The sequence below is a fragment of the Hylobates moloch genome, unplaced genomic scaffold (genome assembly GCF_009828535.3).
Source record: "Hylobates moloch isolate HMO894 unplaced genomic scaffold, HMol_V3 SCAFFOLD_13, whole genome shotgun sequence".
Classification (NCBI taxonomy): domain Eukaryota; kingdom Metazoa; phylum Chordata; class Mammalia; order Primates; family Hylobatidae; genus Hylobates; species Hylobates moloch.
This window is the reverse complement of record NW_026652288.1, coordinates 94,309,684-94,331,246: the sequence shown is the minus strand read 5'-3', so window position 1 is coordinate 94,331,246 and position 21,563 is coordinate 94,309,684. Positions and strand designations below refer to the sequence as shown.

The following is a 21,563-nucleotide window of genomic DNA, read 5'->3' as shown; positions in this document are numbered from 1 at the left end:
GCCAGTTTTGCCATCTGAAAGGAAAGATCTGCTTCCCCTAGGGCCCAGAGACACACAGGGTACCAAAAAGAAAACAAAAGTGAGTTCTTTCACCATAGGGAACGCTTTCTGAACCAGCCAGAGTTCTGTACCACCATTCTCCAACCCATCCTATCAATACCTCTCCTCATATATACATTGGAAGATCACAACTCTGAAAACAATCAAGAAGAAAAAAAAAGGGAAAACTGGGATATAAATAACACATGCTAGGAAGTATCATCCTCCAAAGTAAAATATCAAAGGCAGAAGCCAGGGAAAGCACATGTAGTAGCAATCTACGGCGCATATTACAGTGGGGTCTCCTCTATCCATAGTTTAGTGCCAAAGTTGCAGGCAGTGAGTATAAGCCTGTCTCAGCACAGCAGCCATGTAAAAACAAGTATCTTTCAAACACTGAAAATCAGGGTTTGGACTCAATAAATCAACTTATCCTTCAACTTTAAATCCTGATAAGGGAATTTTATTTCACTCAGAAGGGCAATGAATGAAGCTAGGAAATTCCATGCATGAAGTTAGGTGTGACCACAGAGTACCAGGACAGCAATATACAGGGACTGTCAAGTTAAGGTTAAGAACAAAAGCCATTGTATGCTGTCTATGAGAGAAAAGCTTAAAGTGATAAAGGTAGAAAAGTACAAGATCTCATGATCCCTAGGACACTGTGCTGGTCACCAGCTTATGATGCTTTGATCACCTTAAGGCAAGTCCAGCCAACGATCTCTGGAGCACTGACTTTCATCCCGTCTAGTTTTCTGACAATCTCATAGAATTCACCCCTTGCAAGTCATCTCTCTCAACCTCCTGACATGGTCCTTCCTTTGGCCAATAAGACGACCAATAAGATTTACTCACCCGGCCGTAGGGAAAAGTCATCCATACTTTCAAGGATGGTTTCAATCCAATGACCAGTATCTTTAAGAGAAAAATATGTTTTCAATATTGACCTTGTAATTTTCAAATATTTGGTATTCAAAGCTTCTAAAAGTTCTGAGTTTTAACTTCTAAATACACTTACTTTTGTTAAGGATGCCATGGCCAATAATGAAAACTGTGTGATAGGATGATCTTTCAACTCAGGCTTAGAATGCAGAGGCTCAATACAGCAGACTTCACCCTTGGAACCACTGAACAGACATCTAGATTCACAGGTTCTCACTCCCATCACTCTCCTGAAAATGTAATTAGAAAATTCAGAATCAATTTAGCAATGATCCAAGGCACTACTATCTCTACCTAGACTACTTTCCTAGCCTCCTACCTCCCACCTCCTTAACCCCCAACAATTCAAGCTCCACAGGACAGCAGCATGATCTTTTTATTATACAAGTCAGAGTCATTTATTTTTCTGCCAAAAACAGTCTGCTGGCTTGCTACTGTACATAAAAAATAAAATCCAAACTCTTTCCCATGTCTTAAAAGGATATGATCCGGCTCTCCCTTCACTTGTCTCCCACTATTGTGTTCCCGACAAAGTCACACTCCAGCCACACCTGCTTTCTTCCATTGCTCTGGCAGGCCAAGTTTGTGGCCACCTCAAAGTCTGTGTGTCTGAATGTTCTCTGCCTGGAATATTTTCCTCAGCTCTGTGCATTTGTTGACTGGCTCACCATTCAGGTATTTTTCCAGATGTTGCCCCTTCTGAGAAAGGCATTCCAGAATTATCCTCAAGTGCAATCTAGTGCAATCCCCTGTCTTGTTTTCTTCACAGCACTTAGATCCATCTGAGATGATTTCATTTATGTGCTGGTTTGCTGTTTCCTTACCCTTACTGCAGCTAGAATGTAAGTTCTCTTAGAGCAGAAACTTTGCTTGGTTCACAGCTATCACTCTAGGATCTAGATAAATACCTACACATAGGAGATGCTCAATAAACATTAACTGAATAAGAAGTATTTTTTTTTTTTACAGAAATTACTTTGTGCTTAGCATTGTTAGAAGCTATGAGAAATACAAAAAACAAAGATCGTTGTTAACCTTGAAGAACTTATGGAAACATAATACACAATGAATATCATGTTCTACTTTTCAAAAAACTCTGCTTCCTAAATGTTCTCTGATGTATCTAGACAGTCTTTGCTCTTAAAGAGCAAACGTGGCAATTCTAAGATAACTAAAAACCTGTTTACACCTGCCCATTATGATTATAATCAACTGGGCCTTGAGCCTAAACCAAAATTAGTGAGCTACTCCAGAAGACTGGTCCCAAGCTTGACAGCACATAAGAATCTCCTGGGGAGTAGGAGTCTAGAATCCCAACTCAGACCTACTGAGATAAAACTCGGAAGGTCCAGGCCCAGAACTCTGTTCTATTAATATAAGCCTTCCCAGGTAATTGTAATACACAGTCATAATCTACTCTCAATTACAGGGGCTTTCTAGACCTCTTCATGTTCCATTTCAAATCATTAAAACAGAGCTAGTCTTTTCATTTGTCAACAAATGTCCACTAGTCTCTTACTTAAACGTCAATTCAAAAACAGAGCCTCCGCTGTCGTTGCAAATTGCAAGAGTTGGATCATCTGTAAACTAAACAGAGAAGGAATTTATTTTCTTGTAGATTTTTAAACAGTCAAGTATTAAGAAGGAAAAAATTATGCAATTTTGAAAAACTACAATATACACATTTAATAGCTTTTGAAATAACCTAAACTAGTTTCAGTGCTCATCACTCTAAACTTACAAACTTACCTTTGTTTAGAGTAATAATGGTCCAATATCTTTAAAAAAACAGAGGCTTTCAAAAAGTAAAACCAACTTTCATCACGATAAAAGAAAAATACAAACTATGATTGATTAAAAACCCTAAAGTTCTCTACTTGTGTTGTTACAATAACTTTTTGTAACTTGCTATTACTAAGTAAATGAGATCCTTTGGTTACATTTACACCTGCCCAGTTTTCAAGAATAAAGACTCTAAAAAATACTTGGTATCTTTGAGAAATAAACCTATCTGAATATGTCTTCTGAATAACTGAAAAGTAAGTCCACTATATCTAAAACATTTTAACTTTTCATATATAACTCTTCCCAAAATGTGCTACCTCCTTGATCTTCTTCCACAGCATATACTTAAGTTATCACTACCTAACTTAGAAAACTCAGAATAATAAATAAGGTTCACAATGACAGACAGTCCTAAGGTGACCTGAAGTATGGTCAATGTTGCAGGACACAAAATGGAATAAACTGAACTTGTACCATTTACAGTGACTATCCTCCCTAAACTCAAAGGTTAGTGAACCATCCTAAATGGCATGCCTCAGGTTCCCAGTCAGGGATGGCCGAGGTACTGGAGGCCACTGTAAAATTCTTCTTCCTTGACCCAAACACACGCAGTTAAGAAACCCCACAACTTTGCTCTTACAGCCTAGATGAGCAGTTGCCAGAGTGGGAAGCATATACCCTAGGTGTGTGCATGAAATGGTCCACTGGAGTGCAGGAAAAATAACAGAACTTGTATTTCTGTTTAATTTTCTATTTCTTGTGTATGTGCTTTACAATGTACATAAAAATTAGTACAGTAGTGTATTCATATAAACACACACACATAAATACCCATAAATAATGAAATTCCAAATTGTTATTGATTAGATACAGACTTAAGTTTGGAGAACAATGCGTAGGAGTATTAAAATGCAAGTGGCTGTCAGAAGAAGACTTCAGAAATATTCAATCCTATGTATCTTACTCCAGTGTTATTATCTACATGTACCACCTTCATCACCATTGTCAAGCAACACGATGGTTCCTACTACATGTTATTTATCTCAACTGCATTCTTCTCTTTTCTCTCTGCCTTTATCTCATCTGTTTCTTATTCTTTCTCCCAATATTTTTTTTTCTGCAAAAAGATTGCTCTTGCATAAACACCACCATCTAGTTTTTCCTTCAATCAAATATTTATTGAGCAGCTACTATAGGTAAAACACAAAAATAAATGACAGATTGTGATTTCAAAGACATTCATCTACTAAGAGAGATAAGACATATATACAAACAACTATAACATATTAGAAGTTGGCACAAGCCATATGAAAAGAGGTCAAGATATATTGCCATAATGCTCTGAAAGAGAAGAAATTCTCTCCACTTTTACTTGTCTTGGTTGTTTTCATTGTTACTAAATGCTTCAACGCTGCTCTGTCACAAAAGACTTTTTTGTAACTCACTCGGTAAAGACATACAAACTCCAGATGCTTGCAGACTTTAAAAAGCATACTTATGGATGACAGAGCTCTGCAGAGCTAAGCAACAAAATGTGTACATGATTAAAATCTAGAAGATCTGATTTTAGACTTCTCTAGTTATAATCCTTTACCTTTTATGCTTCTGCACATGAGCTTGACAGCATAGAAGAATCAACATTCACATTGTATTTATAAATGAAATCTGTTACCTAAGTCAGTTTATTTTTTCAGGCCTGTAAGGAGAAAGCCAAGACTGGGATCTTAATGCTTTCCCTTTAGAGGCCTGAAAGAAAATAAACCAATAGATTCATTTCTAAACATAATCCAAACCTTGGTTCTTTCACGATCTGTGCCATGAACCTCAGGCAACTCCCAAAAAAGGATGACAGAGCACACCACCTCAGCAATAAAATTTTGATGAACTAAACAAAGAGCTCCATATGAGTTTCAGCAGGGTGCTGCCCGTCTTTACAGCCAAACTCTAGTCTAGAAACACACCAATTTCCCTTTTTGCCACTGTATCTGTTAGACTTCAATACAACTTGAAGCTGAATATTTCCATACTAGCCCATCTCTAGTTTTAACCTGGAAAAACATCATGTTGGGCTAGTCAAATAAAAGACAGCTCAATGTTAAGGATTCTACTTATAAGGTAATGTTCAGCTTCATGTTAAATACATTTTTTGGACTCTGATTATCAATATAGAGAAATTTACTTTAAAATAAACACAAAGGCATAATAAAAAAATTATTAGAAAAAGAAAATAAAGCTCTTACCTTGATATGCAATATTGCTGTTCCTGGAGGATGAGCATCTGTTATTGATCTTAGAAGTTTTCCACTGGCCAAATCCCACATGGTGATCTATAAGACAACTAAGTGCTTTAAAAACAAATTTATTGCTCCTTTTTGGACTTAAGTATCCTGTCTTCTGGCTGGAATAATCTATTCCTTGACTATAAACGTTGCAGGCAAAGAACTATAAAGTTAAAACATACCGAAAGGTTGCAGATCCATTAAAGCATGGAACTTTTATTCGATCTTCATTTACCCTTCATCCTGCCCATCTTACTTTTCCCTTTAGATTTTAAATGTTGTTCTCATACTGAGAGACAAAAGATATTTCTCTAATAAGTCAATCTGTTTAGCACTAGTAAAAAGTATACGAAAGGCTTACTGCCAAACTAGCTAGTGATGTATAAATCAGAAGATGAAAAAAACCATAACCTAATGCCAGTTTCAGAAGAAGAAAGAAACGCAAAAATCGTTATCCAGGAACACAGAATCTTTCTAAAAAGCAGCCTCCATTATTTACATGACTGTAAGGAAGTACATTTTATGTAACACCCCTGGTTGGTTTACAAAAATTCTTTACTCAGATAGACACATGAACTAGGATATAAAAAACTACAGACTCTGGGTCAGTCGATAACAATTATGTACAATTTTGAATAAGACAAAACTCAGATTCAGCAATCTCTGGTTAGCTCTACAAACATATTACTTCATAACACATATTTTGGTCTTTGATCTAAATATAAGTTTTTTTAAAATGATCTTATTTTAACATTGTCTTATGAATTAAAGGAGGTTTATATCTTACCTGTCCTTTAGCAAAGCCACAAAGAAGTCTTGAGCAATCATTGTTGATACTGAGGGCAGAGATAGCACCATACTGACCTCCAACACTAGTGCTACCCAGACAGAGTCGCAAAGCTTGATTCTGATCTAAAGAAAGCAGTTTTTAAAGTCAAGTGAAGGAAATGCAAGAGAGTGAATACATCTAGTACAGGCATGCTTTCAAAGACTTGGGAGGTGACAAGAATCAAAAGCAGCAGACAATGAAGTCACATTCATTTTTAAATATATTTATTGAGCAACTAGCAGATGCTAGGCGTTGAATTAGACACTTAAAAATACAGAAAAAAAAGGCCAGGTGTAGTGGCTCATGCCGGTAATCCCAGCATCTTGGAAGGCCGAGGTGGGTGGATCACCTGAGGTCAGGAGTTCGAGACCAGCTTGGCCAACATGGTGAAACCCCGTCTCTACTAAAAATACAAAAATTAGCTAGGCATGGTGGCCCATGCCTGTAGTCCCGGCTACTTGAGAGGCTGAGGCACAAGAATCACTTAAACTCGGGAGGCAGAGGTTGCAGTCAGCTGAGATCACACCACTGCACTCCAGCCTGCACAACAGAGTGAGACTCGGTCTCAAAAAAAAAAAAAAAAAAAAAAAAAGAATACAGAAAAAAAAAGATCTACAAGGAAGCATAATAAAAAATGCTAACGATAAGCCAAAAAATCCACATGTAATCTGTATCTCCTTAAACAAACCATCATCTGTCTCATCCTAGAATTGTATTTCTTGCCATTTTTAAGATGTAAAGTTATAGGGAATACCATCGTCTTTTAAAATAACTATAAAACTTCAAAACTCAAGAAATTTAATTTAGAATTTGGCAGAAATTTACATTTATATTATCCATAAAGAAAATTTACTAAGCAAATTAACAGTGCAAATTACAGAGTAAACATTTAAATGACTTCAGAAAATTATTTCAAACATCAAAATTTGATATGCTAAAAGTGGCTAGGCATGGTGGCTCACACCTGTAATCCCAGCACTTTGGGAGGCTGAGGAAGGGAGGGTCACTTGAGGTTAGGAGTTCGAGACCAGCCTGGCCAACACAGTGAAACTCCATCTCCACTAATATAAAAAATATAGCCTGGTGTGGTGGTGGACACCTGTAATCACAGCTACTTGGGAGGCTGAGGCAGGAGAATTGCTTGAACCCAGGAGGCAAAGGTTGCAGTGAACCGAGATCATGCCAATGCACTCCAGCTTGGGCGACAGAGAAAGACTCCGTCTCAAAAAAACAAACAAACAAAAAATATGCTAAAAGCAAGCAATTTAAATATCTATTAGATTAAGTTTGTTAAGGGTGATAAGGGCAAGGATCTTGCCTTAATCACCTCTGATTTCTCCAGGAGGCACTCAAATATATATTAAATTCTGTTATCTAATAATTAAAAGAAATTTCTCTAGGGTTTCTCCTAGGCAATGCTTATTTTGTCTAGAGTTCATTATTATACCCATTAAAAACAATGAAATTAAAAATTTAAATGTCAGAATGCATGCCTACAAAATTTAACTATTTAGAAAAAAGCAAAAAACACCATATTTCCACAACCTGGAGTTTTCTCAACTTCCCCAGCACTGTTTGTATCTCCCTTAATTATCTACATGTGAATTTTGGGGTATGTCTTACTTCCCCTATTACACTATGACCTCTCTGAGGGCTAAGATCATGACTGAATTAACACTCCCAAAGTATCTTGCTTAATGCCTTGCGCTTAGAAGGCATCTGACAGTCATCTGAATAGCTTTCACATTTGCCAATAGCTTTCACATTTGCCAATTCTCCTTCTATAAAAGTAAATCTAGCTATCAGACACAGTCATTCATTCTCAGGTCTAGGGAATAATATTGGGTCAGTCCTTTTGCCCATTCAGAGAGAATACAGTAAGAGTACTTTTCTGTGCTCATAAACTGACTTAAATAGTAATCACTCCTTCCCAAAAAAGAGTTGTGAAACAATGAGTGTAACTACATAGCACATAGAAAATACTCGATTTTTTTCAATCATTTTGGATTTCAGCCTTCCAAGGTGAACACTGAAAAGGAATAAAACTCATAAATATACAAGGTCTGATGTATTTTAAAAGTTACTGTCTTTATTCACATCTAGAATTTTACAACTACAGATATTTTTCAATACATCCTGACTGTTCTCCCCCTTACAATTTTTTCACCCTTCCTCGATTTAATCCAAATTATAAAACTTCCCTTTATTCTATAATTTTCCTGACTCTAAATATAACATCATATTTTATTTTGCTTTTCCAAAACTACCTACCTAAAATAATGTTTTGCATGATCCTTATTTCATCAGAGCCACCCTGTATAGTCAGTGGATTCTCCACATACCTTAATTTGCAAACTGTCATGATATGATGGTTGGGCAACAGTATTCCATATATACCTCTACTCTGGGTCACATGTATAGGTAACAGACGGACTGAAAGTAAGAGGACAAAGATAGAGCTGGTATGAAATTTCATACCCTGGAGTTTGGACCGCTTGCCTTCCAGGCACAGAGCGATGTCTAAGCAGCATACTGCGAAGATCCTTTGTAGTCCCTGCTTTGAGATCCAAACTTCGCAGAGTTCTGATTCACCAATACTTAGAGACCCTCACTACTACTTTCTAATTTAACAATGTTCATACTTTAAATCGGACTATTTCAGGCACAGGAAGTATGAGCAGGAGAACTGAGGATATGATAACAAAGAGAATAAGGGTGCCATGAAGAGGAAATAGAAAAGAGTGGCAATGGACGAAATGAGGGAAGGAAAAGGACATAACTTCTAGATTAAAAACCAAACATGACTGTGCTTTCCTAACTGTTGTTCCCACATACCATCAACTAGCTAAGACAGGGAAGTAAATTATCAATCTTAGCCATTCCTGCAATATGGATTAAATTTACAGCCCACAAATCTGTTAATGGAAACATTCTCAACTTTCTTCTGGATGTTTTACAATATATTTGTTGTTTTTATAACGCTCCTTTAGAAGGTATCATGACTATGAAACCAGATACCTGGATTTTAATTCCACCCCTACTCCACAGATAGTTACAAGCCTTACAACTACAGCATGTCCTGGTAATTTTAGGAATGTTACTTAAATTCACTTAGCCTCCCTATCTTCATATGTAAAATGTAGAAAATGCCCATTATCTCACTGTGTTGCTAAGAGGAATAAATGAGTAAAGTAAGATAATGCACAAAGGAACCAATTCAGTGTCCCTTGAATATTACTAAGTGCTCATCACAAACTAATTTATAGATTACATTCATATATACACTTAAAAAAACAGCAGTGATGGTGAGAGACATGATGGACAGTGTAACAAATGTAATCTACTTTGACTCCATAAAGATATTTATCAAGCTCTTATTGGTATCTTCATACATTCTTTTTTTTTTTTTGAGACGGAGTTTTGCTCTTGTTGCCCAGGCTGGAGTGCAATGGCACGATCTCAGCTCACTGCAACCTCCGCCTCCCGGGTTCAAGCTATTCTCCCGCCTCAGCCTCCCAAGTAGCTGGGATTACAGGCATGCATCAATATGCCCAGCTAATTTTGTATTTTTAGTAGAGACAGGGTTTCTCCATGTTAGTCAGGCTGGTCTCGAACTCCCGACCTTAGGTGATCCGCCTGCCTCAGCCTCCCAAAGTGCTGAGATTACAGGCTTGAGCCACCATGCCTCTTCATACATTCTATCCTTATAGTACCATGTTAACAAACTTGCTATTATATAATTTAGACTAAATTCAGAAAAGGTAGAATTTCCGTGGAAAGAAGAAAGCAGTCTTATTGAAGAGGTTTCTCCTGCTAGAGTCACTAAACATTCTGTAGTCCAGAAAATTCTGGACAATTCTGGGAAATGATATTTGACCAAAATAAACATAAAACCTCTTCAAAACACTTAAATTCCATGGATACGTGTAAAGAACAAAATGACCTGGACAGAAGGTGAAAATGAGAGCCACTCCAGGTTACTCTTGATTTCATGAATTTAAAAGGAAAAATTCTATTCTCCTCCTCCTCTCTGGTCTCCTTTGTCTACAGTTGGAAAAAGTTATTAAATTAACAGTATATCTAATTTCATTTACAAAGTCACGTAAAGGTATATTTGGTTAGTACTGTCAAATTTGTGTTTTAAAAAAATTGCAGGGGTTTTAATAATGGTTACCCTGGCAAGAAATATGAAATGAGACTATAACCTTTCTTATAAACTTCACTGAGTTGACAAAGAGTTTTGCCTGTGAAAAATTAGAAAATAATCAAATGGTACAAATGCAAGGAATTACTGTTTATGACAATAATATAGCTTACCAATTAATTTAGATAATTTGAAGGCCAAATATCACAAACAGCACATCTATTTGGCATTGCCCTGAATTATATCTGTATCTTTTATTAGTATGTCTTTCAAAGTACATTTTGCTTAGAGTAGATCTCCTCAGCATATTTGGGACTTAAGAATAATATGCTGAATAGCAAAGAAAAGTCACAAATAATGTATAGTCTGTAATAGCCCTAAAATCTAAATTTGAACATACTTCAAGAATTTCTGTTAACTCTTTCCATGTACCAAAAGTAGCCCAATCCTCTATTTCTCAAAGAAGGAAATACCTACATCCTAGCAGGAATCCAACTTAATTGTGTGTGTGGAACTCTACCTTTATTGGCCAATATTCACTATTCTTTAATACTATTCTTTTCTTATTTTTTATTTTTTATTTTTTTGACAGAGTCTCACTCTGTCACCCAGGCTGGAGTGCAGTGGCACGATCTCGGCTCACTGCAGCCTCCGCCTCCTGAGTTCAAGCAATTCTCCTGCCTCAGCCTCTCAAGTAGCTGGGATTACAGGTACGTGTCACCACGTCTGGCTAATTTTTGTATTTTTAGTAGAGATGGGTTACACCATGTTGGCCAGGCTGGTCTTGAACTCCTGACCTCAAGTGATCTGCCCACCTCGGCCTCCCAAAGTGCTGGGATTACAAGCGTGAGCCACCACATCCAGCCTTTTCTTGTCCTTTATTCACACTAAAATATTCTCTAGGACCAAGGGAGAAAAGATCTAATCAGGAAACATTTTTCATCGATGATCATAAAACAACAGAAGCACTTTTACCTGACCTCCATCAAACCAACTCACAGAATTCAAGTTCTCCTTCCCTGTGTAAGGCTTACTGACTGAAGCCAGGGCATACTGAATCCCCATGGCTAGCTGGATATCTTCCAGAATGCTGATGCTTACTATGAGTCAGCTGTATTCATTCCCAAGCCTGTTCATGCCATTGTAATGTTACTGTACTTTAAAACTTAAACAGTAAATAAACCAATGAAACGGAGTGAAAAAGAGCTGTTGTTTCCATGAACGTTAAATGGGATGATTTAGAAAAACTTGGTAAAGATGAGTTTCTATACAAAACTGTCACAAAATAAGGTCTTCATAATATAACAGGAAAAGATTGAAAGTTTTGTTAAAATCTAGGATTTTGCACGCATTGATTGATTCACAGGTGCTTAAGCTTTTACCTCATTTTGAAACTTTAAAATGGCAAATTTTGCATGACCCATTAATGATAAAGTTTATGCCAAAAAAGATACTTCAGGACTCCAAGTGGCAAATACAAACTCAAAGAAAAAGTTTGGGACTACATCAAAAGATCAAATGAAAAATGAAAATGTATATATTTTCAGTTAAAACACTGAAGGTATATATATACTTATAGTTTTTCACAATTTCCCGCTTAACTAATTTTTCAATTAGCTGGCTTTTTTTCAATAAGCATTTCATAAGAGGACGTTGACTATAATTGGTAGCATTCTCTTCCAACATTAAAAAGACCAAAAGAAAAGAAACCATTCATGCAAACTAAAATTACTTACTATACCTTTTCCTTTTGAATCCATGAAGAAAAGATCGAGAGAGAAAGAAAAGCAAGAAATCAGTTCAAAAGCTCGAAGAAAAGACAGGTAAAAAGTTTCAAGAATATAAGTGACAAGCTTTAGTTATCTGTGCGAATGATACTAAATTTGATTAAGTGATGCCTCTAGCATTTATGATTATGCTCAGCTATGGGTTATGGGAAAAAATCCATAATACTCTCATTAGAGCAAAGTAACTAAATCCATGTTTAAGTTAGATAAAAACAAAAACAATTTCAAAAAGATAATCTACTAAAGTATGCTAATAACCAAAAAAAAAGAGGAAAACTAAGGACCCTGGGATGGGGAAACATCTTAAGATTTGAACTTTTGAGACTCTGTATACAAAGGTAAGTACCAATATTTTTTTTAAACGCTATATGCCTATAATTACTTAAGAAGAGGCAATAAACATCAGTCTTCAAGAAACTTATAATGGTTTCTATCTTAATGACCTGGGCCTCTGTTTCAAAGGGAAACATTTAGTACTTAAACAAGTATAGCTCTTCCTGCTACACTTTCTCCTATGATCAACACAGATGTTTAACAGAGATGAGATCTAACCCAGGCCTCTAGACACTTTATAGTATTATTACTCTGCCATTTGTTCCCAGGCTTTCAAGCATATTTTAATCCATTTGTTAAAACACGTTGTCCAAACATCTGATTCCTATAAACAGTAATGAGTAAAATTTATTAGCTACCCTATTAATACCCAAAGCACAAAGCACAACCAGAATATTATGACTCTTTCTCAAAATGTTCACTTTGACATACTTTCTTTTCCATGAGACTGTAATGAAGATTATTATTTCCTCCTATCTACAAGAAAGCTGCTGGGGTCTTAAAAAAAAAAATCAGGAACCAGGCCCAAGGAAATTAAAAAGACAGTATCAAAAGACAATGTTCTCTTTTCCTCTGTTAGTTTTTATTTGTAAAGTATTCATTTTAATTTGTTTGCAGTAAGCTATACTTGAGTTTGATTATAAGCAGTCACATATTCTTATAACACTGACAAGAAAGGGATGTTAAAGCAGATAGAGGTGAGAAGTGAGTACTGGTAAGTGGGAACAAAAAATCAACATGCAATCTGCTGACAAATACATGCATTATAATCTATTCTCATTCACCTTAGTTCTTTTATTCTTTTCTTCCTATCTTAGAATTTGCCTCTTTTTATCTCAGGATAGCAGAATTGCTTAGAATAGTGGAAATACACTTATATAGAATTCAGCATTCCTCAATGAACTTGGCTGAATTTGGCTCTGTGCATGTTACTTAACCTCTCTGATCCTCAACAGCCTCAGATGCAAAACAAGCGGACTGAACTAAATGACCTCATAAGATTCTTTCCCAAAATTCTATTTATCTAACATTAATTATGCCCCACAGGAAGACCACCATTCTGAACACCTGATAGGAGAGCAGGCTGACAGAACTTTTCCAGAGGGCCATTAGAAAATACATATCAAAAGTCCTTAATGTTCATCTCCTAATCCAAGCAATTCCACTTTTAGGAAGATCTGTCCTAAAAAAGTAGTCATGGACACAGAAATGTAGTAACAAAGATGTTCATCACAGTACTATACGTTTACAAACAACTTAAATGTCTTATAGTAGGAAATGATTAAGTAAATTAGGAAGAATCCATTTAATAGAATACTATGTAGCCATTAAAAATGATGTTACAGACAAAATATATAACTGCATGGAAAGATATTCATTACAATAAAAAGCACTTTGCAAATTAACATGATCCCATTTGAGGGTGTATAGATACATATACACAGGTACAGAAAAAAAAGACTAAAAGGTTACATACAAAAATGTTAGGGATTATTCCTACATGGCAGGATTTGGTGTATCTTCAACTTTTTGCTCATCTATATTTTCTACTATGAATATATATCAACTATATAGGTTTTAAAAGTCTTTTTCAATCAATTCTAAATTCCTTCAAGGGAATTATAATTTTGTTTCTACTCTTCTGGTCCCCAAACAATAAAACTCTATTATTTAAATCAATTAGCTTTGAAAAGACTAGGTTTTACAATTACATTTTAAAATGCTTTTGTCATAATATAAAATTTATAATAGTAAGTCAAATCATTCAAAACCAACAGAAAATAACTAGTTATCCACTTATATGGTAAATAAGGATGCAAGGCCCCACAGAAATCAAATTGTGGTTCTGCTATTAAGTATTCTCAGGTAATCCATACAAAAGTCTGTAGATTCCTTACTAAATGCAGTGTCATCAAGTCTTTCATTTAAGGTAGATTAAACAACTTAATATCCAGAAGAGAACACTAAAAATGACCCCTCAAAAAAAACTAATAGTTTTTTATTTTTTATTTATTTATTTTTTTTGAGATGGAGTCTTGCTGTGTTGCCCAGGCTGGAGTGCAGTGGCGCAATCTCGGCTCACTGCAACCTCCCCCTCCCGGGTTCATGCGATTCTCCTGCCTCAGCCCTCCGAGTAGCTGGGATTACAGGCACCTGCCACTACACCCAGTTAATTTTATTTTATTTATTTTTTTCAGTAGAGACGGGGTTTCACCATGTTGGCCAGGCTGGTCTCAAACTCCTGACCGCAGGTGATCCACCTGCCTCAGCCTCCCAAAGTGCTAGGATTACAGGTGTGAGCCACCGTGCCCGGCCACAAAAATCTAACAGTTTTTAAATTTAAAAAGAACAAAATATTCTACTCATACAACGAATTCAAAAGCAAAGAAGGCTTAATGAAACTATAGTCATTTAGTCTCAGGTAGAAAAAAATGAGAAAACACAACTATCTTCTACTATACAAATAAAACTAGTTCTCTTTCAACCAAGAAAGCAATGTGATTACAGGCCAAAAAAATTTCGGTTTGGAGCGATTTACAATGGAAATTTAAAAAAAAAAAGCTTACTGTCACTGAGAGCTCCTGAAAATTACTGAGAAAGCCTGTTTTCCTGAAGATCTTTTAGAATACCCATTACTGGAACGTGATTCAGAATCAAAAATCCCCACCACCAACAACCGGAGGCAGACAAGATGATAACGCAAGGTTCCCTTCAACTTTATTCTTTTTGTCTAGGTTTGCAGAGAGATCAATAGATATGATAGCTTATAAATTCATGAAGAAGAAAATAAACTTGCAATAAGCAGTGAAACAAATCTGTGAGTCAAATAATTTTTAGCTATAAAAATACTGACTGCTACTTTTCAAGTTTTTCTGGTTTCGTTCAAGAAAATGAAGTATACTATATAAACTGTGATTAAAGGACATTATAAAACCCAAAAGGACACTTAATATTTAAAAGCAGGAAAGCACTTAAAAAATTTACCAAATATTAAAGCCAATCCATGAGATGTACCCACTGCTATCAGACTGGACACTGCCTGAAAACAAAAGGGAAGATTACATTTTAAGATATTACATTAAGAATCTTGAAATAATCAGAGTTGAATTTGTTGGCCTGCCTTCCTCTAGGCACCAGATGACATACAAACTATTGTAAATAAGAAGAATTTCATCCAGGAGGCAAAACGGGAAATGAAACTCAGGACATTTTATTTCCGAGAATCCCTCTAAATTTACTCTAGGGGTAACGCTACCAAAATATCATATGTTCAACATTATAGGCAATAACATGCCACTTAGCTTCCTCTAAAGCAACTTTCAAATAAAAAATCAGGGATCCAGGCAAAGTAAGAGGCACTTATGCTACCCAACCTAGAGCTTCCTACAAGCTTCCTACAACCTTGTGTTCCTACAAGAGATGAGAACACACTTCTCTAGTTTATCCGCAGGGGCCTAAAGGCATCCAAAGTGTTCAAAACTCACCCACTTCCTTACCAAAGACTGACTAAAAGGAAAGCTAAAAAGGCACTGGAGGAAGACAAGAGGAGACAGTACCAGCGTGCTTTCAATATCCCCTAGTTCTCTACAATACTGCAACAGAGTTCTATTTGGCAAGCCTAGCAATGGAATCCAGAGCTGTTAAATGTACTATTTTCCACAAAGTGATCCTATCAAATGATGCTTTCCACTCCTTGTGGAAGGGGAGCCAAATCACAAAAGAAGCAAATTTACTTGGGCAGGGTGGTACCACAAACAAATAAACCTGGAGAAGGCTAATATTACTCCATTATCTGCTTCTCAAACAAAAGCCTAAAAAGTAATAAAAAATTAGGAAAAAAGAGAGCATTCAACATGGATAAATGTTAAACCTGATTACTGGCAGTAAAATGACTTATGAATTTATTACCATAATAACTTATATAATATTTTGAACAATGTAATAATAAATCAAAGAAAACCCAATCAAATAGAAAGCTTACCTTTAAAAAGTTAAAGTATACTTACAATTGCTGTAGGCAAGCCAGCATCTACTTTGTCCTAAATGAAATTTTAAAGAAAGTATTTGAAAAATATTCTCATTTTAAAACAGAAAATGGTATATGGCTCTTGCTTTACATATACTTGTTCCAAATCAATTTAGATTAGAGGTGGAACCTTTATTTTTGCCCCCAACTAAGAGAAATTACAAAAGCTATATATATCAACAAAATACAAAGGGCATGAAAGGGGATTGTTTTATTTTACTAAGTATATAAGTGCCTTTACTAAGTAAGATGCCTCAGGAAGGGTACTGATTATAATGGAAATGCAAAGGAAAAACAGGAAAGATGTTCCATTTTCTATACTTGAATAAACTATAAGTACTATGGGGTCAAAATGGTAGGAGTACATAAAGATTTGAGAAAAGTAAACATGTTAAAGATGTTTCTACTACTAAGTAGGACTTTCCTATCTAGCAATTACCCAATAACCTCTAAATAAACCCCAACAGGGTATATTAAGTCAGTTCTCAAGCATAAGAAATTAAAACACAAAGAAGTGCTAGTCCCAGCTCCTTACCGGTAACTATATGGCATTCGAAAAGTCACCTAACTTTTCTGAACATTAGTCTCCTCATCTGTTCAAAGAAATAGCAAATACTGCCCTGTTTACCTCAGTGAGCTGTCCTGAGGATCAAATTTAATGTGAAGAATCAAATAAATATGTAAGAGTATCAATTCTATGCTCACATAGCTTTAAATAACCCTATGAGTTTGTAGTGATACAGTACTATAGTAGCAAAGAGCTTGTGTATACAGATATTACACTACTTGATTCTCAGACCTAGAGAGATGTATAGAACAGGCAATGTTATTCTGATTTTCCAGATTTTAAAAACAGACATTTCCAAGAGTTTAACTGACTTGACAATGGGTACTCAGTAAGTGGCAGAACTATGTCTCAATCTCAGAGCTTCCAAATCCCAGGACAGGCTCCTTGTATCACTTACACATCTTCTTTTCTATGTCTGTCCTTGTCAGTGTGGTCAATTATCATCTCTCAGAAGGCAGACTCTATAGACTCTATTTAACCAACTCTATAGAGCTTCCCGGGCACTCACTTAAACTTATTCCAGTACATGGAAACAGGAGAAAAAAGCAATGAGCAAGGCTGCTACACACAATGCTCTGGATAGCAGCATCTATCCAACTTTGCGTGTATCTGTGTGTCAAACATGCCTAACATAACGCTCGACAATTAAGAAGCATGTAATACATAGTTGATAAATGACTGATTTGCACCTAGACAGCGAAAAAGAGAAATGGGACAGCAGATGAAGGTCAAAAACTCTAGTAAGACCTCACTTAATGTTGTCAGTAAGTTCTTAGAAACTGACTTTAAGCAAAACAACTTAAACCAATTGTTTTTTCTTCATTAACAGTATAACAAAATGACATTGAACAAAATGATGTTATTCAAAGGTCTGTTATATATTCAAAATAGAACCTGAATAATGGAATCAGAAGCCACCTGACTTCAAAAGCTAAAAAAACACAGATATTTGGAAGCATTGTAGAGATTACAGAATTTTAGTACTGGTGTTGCAATATCTGAGGGTAGTGGGTCTCAAAAGCCAAAATGCATGGGAATCACCTGGGATGCCTGTATGCCTGGGATTCTGTAGGTTTGGGGTGAGCCCCAGGAATCTGCAATTTAATCAGTACCCTAGGAGATTCTTATACAGTGGACGCATTTTGAAAAAAAACACTACACTAAGCTATCTCTAGTATTTTAAAGTTGATCATAAAAATAATAAAGATCCTTAAAAAAAGTTACTTTGAATTATTTTAAAGTATAGTCACATGTCATAGTACTTTGAAAAGGATCCCAAATTAAAAAATGAGCTTCACAACTGCAAAAATTTCATCTCTCCAAGTGTTTTCTATGCATGAATCCCAAAACTGTGATCAAGGCCCAAAACAGCCCTAATAACATCACTAACCACATGGCTGGAGGCGCTATTGAGCAATTATTCAGGGAGAAATATCCAAAAATATAACTAGCCTTACATGTTAATAAACCAACCATCACAGGAAAGCATGCAATTTAAATCGAGCTGGTAATCCAAAAATAGGAAGGCACCGTATGATGACTGTCACAGGAAAGGCAGTTTTCATTTTAACATACCAAAGGAGCTCAGCCATAGCAATCAAATAAAAACAGAATGCAAACACTCTGGGATTTATTAGAATTTCCCCTCCTCTTCAAGGGGAAGGAGAAACCCTTTTAAATAACAGATTTATCTAATCATTGTTCAGAGTCTGAGTTTTAGCTCAGTCTCCATTATTCAAAATATTTTTAAAACTGCACAGGTGGGTCAAATGACTGTTCTGGTTCATCTTGATTTTGAAAGGAATGAATTTCATCACCTACATAAGGATTAAATTCAGAAAACGTCATGGAAATGTAATCCTCAACAGGTGGTTCCCATTCTAGCAAATATGAGTTACTCTCCACCTAAAAGAGGAAGAACAATTGCCCAGGTTTCCTCCATTGCTTGAGCATCTCTCTATTTAAATTCATTTCATGATATATGAGCTAGGTCAGCATACCCCAATTGTTACAGTAAATACTTTTTTTTTGTTTGTTATTTGCACTAAGGGCTTTTTCTAATAAACATGAACATTGAAGTGCAATTGTGGTATCTTGCAATTCTGTATCAATCTCTCACCCTCTTGAAAAATCCAAACTTGGCTGGACCAGGTGGCTCACGCCTGTAATCCTAGCACTTTGGGTGGCTGAAGCGGGTGGATCACAAGGTCAGGAGATCGAGACCATCCTGGCTAACATGTTGAAACCCCGTCTCTACTAAAACTACAAAAAATTAGCCGGGCATGGTGGCGGGCGCCTGTAGTCCCAGCTACTCGGGAGGCTGAGGCAGGAGAATGACATGAATCCGGGAAGTGGAGCTTGCAGTAAGCCGAGGTCATGCCACTGCACTCCAGCCTGGGTGACAGAGTGAGACTCCGTCTCAAAAAAAAAAAGAAAAATCCAAACTTTTATTTCTTGTCCAACTTGGATATGCAAAATGCCAATTAAATGCCCCAAAAGAACATAAAAACACATTAAACTTCCTGGAGTATAATCTGTCATTATCATTATATACAGAATTTACACATTGTACTCAGAAAACCAAAATTGAAAGACTACATAAAACTATGGGCTTTGAGGTCAAAAGTCTGATAGTGTCAAATGAAAAGTTCTGCTATCTATGGACCATTAAATATCGTTTACATTAACCCAGTGCTCTACATAATTTTCAAAAAAGGCCACAGATACTCTGTTCCAGCCATTTTACACATTGATCACATTCACCAATGCCACCTCCATTTCACAATAGAGGCACTACACTTGAAGCCAGAAACCCCAATTTTGAATAAACGCCTTGCTACCTCCTAACAGGATGATCTAAGACAAGTTAATATCACCTTTCTGAGCCTATCTTCTCATTTGTAAAATAGAATACAGCTTTACCTAGTTTCCAAGTTGTAAGAATAAACGAAATAAGGGACATGAAAATAATTTTGCGAATTATAAAAAAAAATTCAGTTGTAAAAGATTCTGATCAATCATTTCTCCATATGAAAAGAGAAAAAAAAAAACAAGCACACAATCTCAACAAATACACAACACGGCAACTAAACTGAAAAGGAATTTAAAGAAAAGGCAAATAGTATTTATTTTAGGCTTGCTGCCATATTTCATTTAGGCACAGCCTAGATTCTGAGCAGAACTTTATTTTCATGGCTGCACTAATTTCTATGTCAAGACGCGTAGCCACGTCTCACAAGTCAAAAATCATCACACAAAAACCATGAAAGCCAGATTCTATTTTTCTTAAGCCTCGGGCCAAGAGAAGTGCTGTATTTTGTTTTAGGCTCATTCCTACTTCATTATGCCATTGCTGGTTACAAAGTTGAGGGAAAAGAACAAAATACTTACAGCTGCAGACACTATCTGGGCAGAAATTCCCTTCAAAAGTGAATGGCGCATAACTGATCCATGAAGTGAAAAAGAATCAGGTAATTTCTTCTTTCTAAAAAAAAAAAGAAAAACATTTAAAAACAGACAAAAATAGTGAAAAGGCGAGGTCCCAAAGCTTTGAAAGAAAACACACACTCACAAAAAGCAGAAGACAACATTGTATGTAATTTGTTAGATCTGTTTTTAAAAGAGGTATGACCGATCTAACAATCCCACCTTAAAATGTATTAAACCCGCCTTGAACCTCAAAGCAGGAAAATGAATCAAATCACCATTCCTTTCTCACGATTCAAACTGCTCCATGCCCCCCTCAGGGAATGCGGCAGTAGGTTCTCATGTTCTCCAGAAGGCTGCCTACAGAGCACTCCTCCGGCCTGCAAGTCTACATTACCCTACTGCCTTCTTACCCTTGCTCACCTTTCCTGTGCTGCTGCTTCTCCTATGACCACCCTCTCAATCTTCAACCACCTCCTCAAATTCCTCCTCTACTCATCCTCATACAAAAAGTAACTTTTAAACTTTTACCCAACATTACTGAGCACCTACTCTGTATCACTAGAAGTATGCTCTGGGAATACAAAAATAAGAAAGTCACAGTTATTACTGTCAAGGATCTCACAGCTGAGAGGCTGAGAAGTAACTCTAAAGGATAAATGTTATACTAGAAATATGAATTAAGTGCCATATAAATGCAAATGAAGAACAGTTTAATTCTGTTTATTTGGGGGACATTAGGGATAGCTATAGAAAAAAGAAGATGACTAATTTGACCTTGATGGATGACTAGGAGTTTGTCAGGCAAAACGCACGGGCAGAAATATGAAGATGTAAACGTGTACAGTGTGTCTGGGGTACACATACACAAAAGGTACAGACTAGGAGGGCAGAAGTGTGACTGCTTAGAGATCAGGTCAAAACAGTAAGCGTGGCCCAGACTGATGCCATGCAGAGGAGTTCTGACTTAATTTTGTAGGCGACAAGATGACACATCTTTTAAGCAGGTAGTGACCAGATCATCAAAAACATTTAAGTTATCTATTTGAAGGACACATTGTTGAACAGGTTAACATATCCAGCAATGGCCCCTATCCCATAAGAGATAACCTAAAGAAAAGAGCATTGACACAGGCAAAATCGAAGAAGAAAAACAGATCACTTTCGCAATATTAAAGTTACACGTGAATTCAATAATGTATTTATAGTATGATTCCTCCACTTCTCTTTCCTTTTCATAGTCTCTCCAAGAACTTGGAAGGTGAAAAGCAGCCCAAATTTAAGTTATTTAGGGTTAGAAGTCCTTTTCCTGAATTTTTAATCATCTTTGTGATTCTCTGAATCCACTCCAAGAGAATGAAGGAAAGCTGATCTTAGAGAACGGGGATGACAGGGAGGTGCGGG

At 36.3% G+C, this 21,563-nt stretch overlaps 1 protein-coding gene across 5 annotated transcripts in view; it reads right to left on the bottom strand.

The window, feature by feature from the left end:
- VPS8 (VPS8 subunit of CORVET complex) overlaps window positions 1-21,563 on the bottom strand; it is a 234,631-nt gene that overhangs the window by 192,092 nt on the left and 20,976 nt on the right. For all 5 annotated transcript variants that reach the window (XM_032171818.2, XM_058426256.1, XM_058426252.1 and 2 more), the window contains exons 5-12: window positions 20,124-20,217; window positions 16,146-16,178; window positions 15,124-15,178; window positions 5,833-5,957; window positions 5,007-5,093; window positions 2,501-2,568; window positions 1,058-1,211; window positions 895-954 (exon numbers count right to left, since the gene is read on the bottom strand). In XM_032171818.2, the coding sequence (XP_032027709.1) occupies window positions 895-954; window positions 1,058-1,211; window positions 2,501-2,568; window positions 5,007-5,093; window positions 5,833-5,957; window positions 15,124-15,178; window positions 16,146-16,178; window positions 20,124-20,217 (676 nt within the window). The remainder of the gene's footprint in view (window positions 1-894; window positions 955-1,057; window positions 1,212-2,500; window positions 2,569-5,006; window positions 5,094-5,832; window positions 5,958-15,123; window positions 15,179-16,145; window positions 16,179-20,123; window positions 20,218-21,563) is intronic.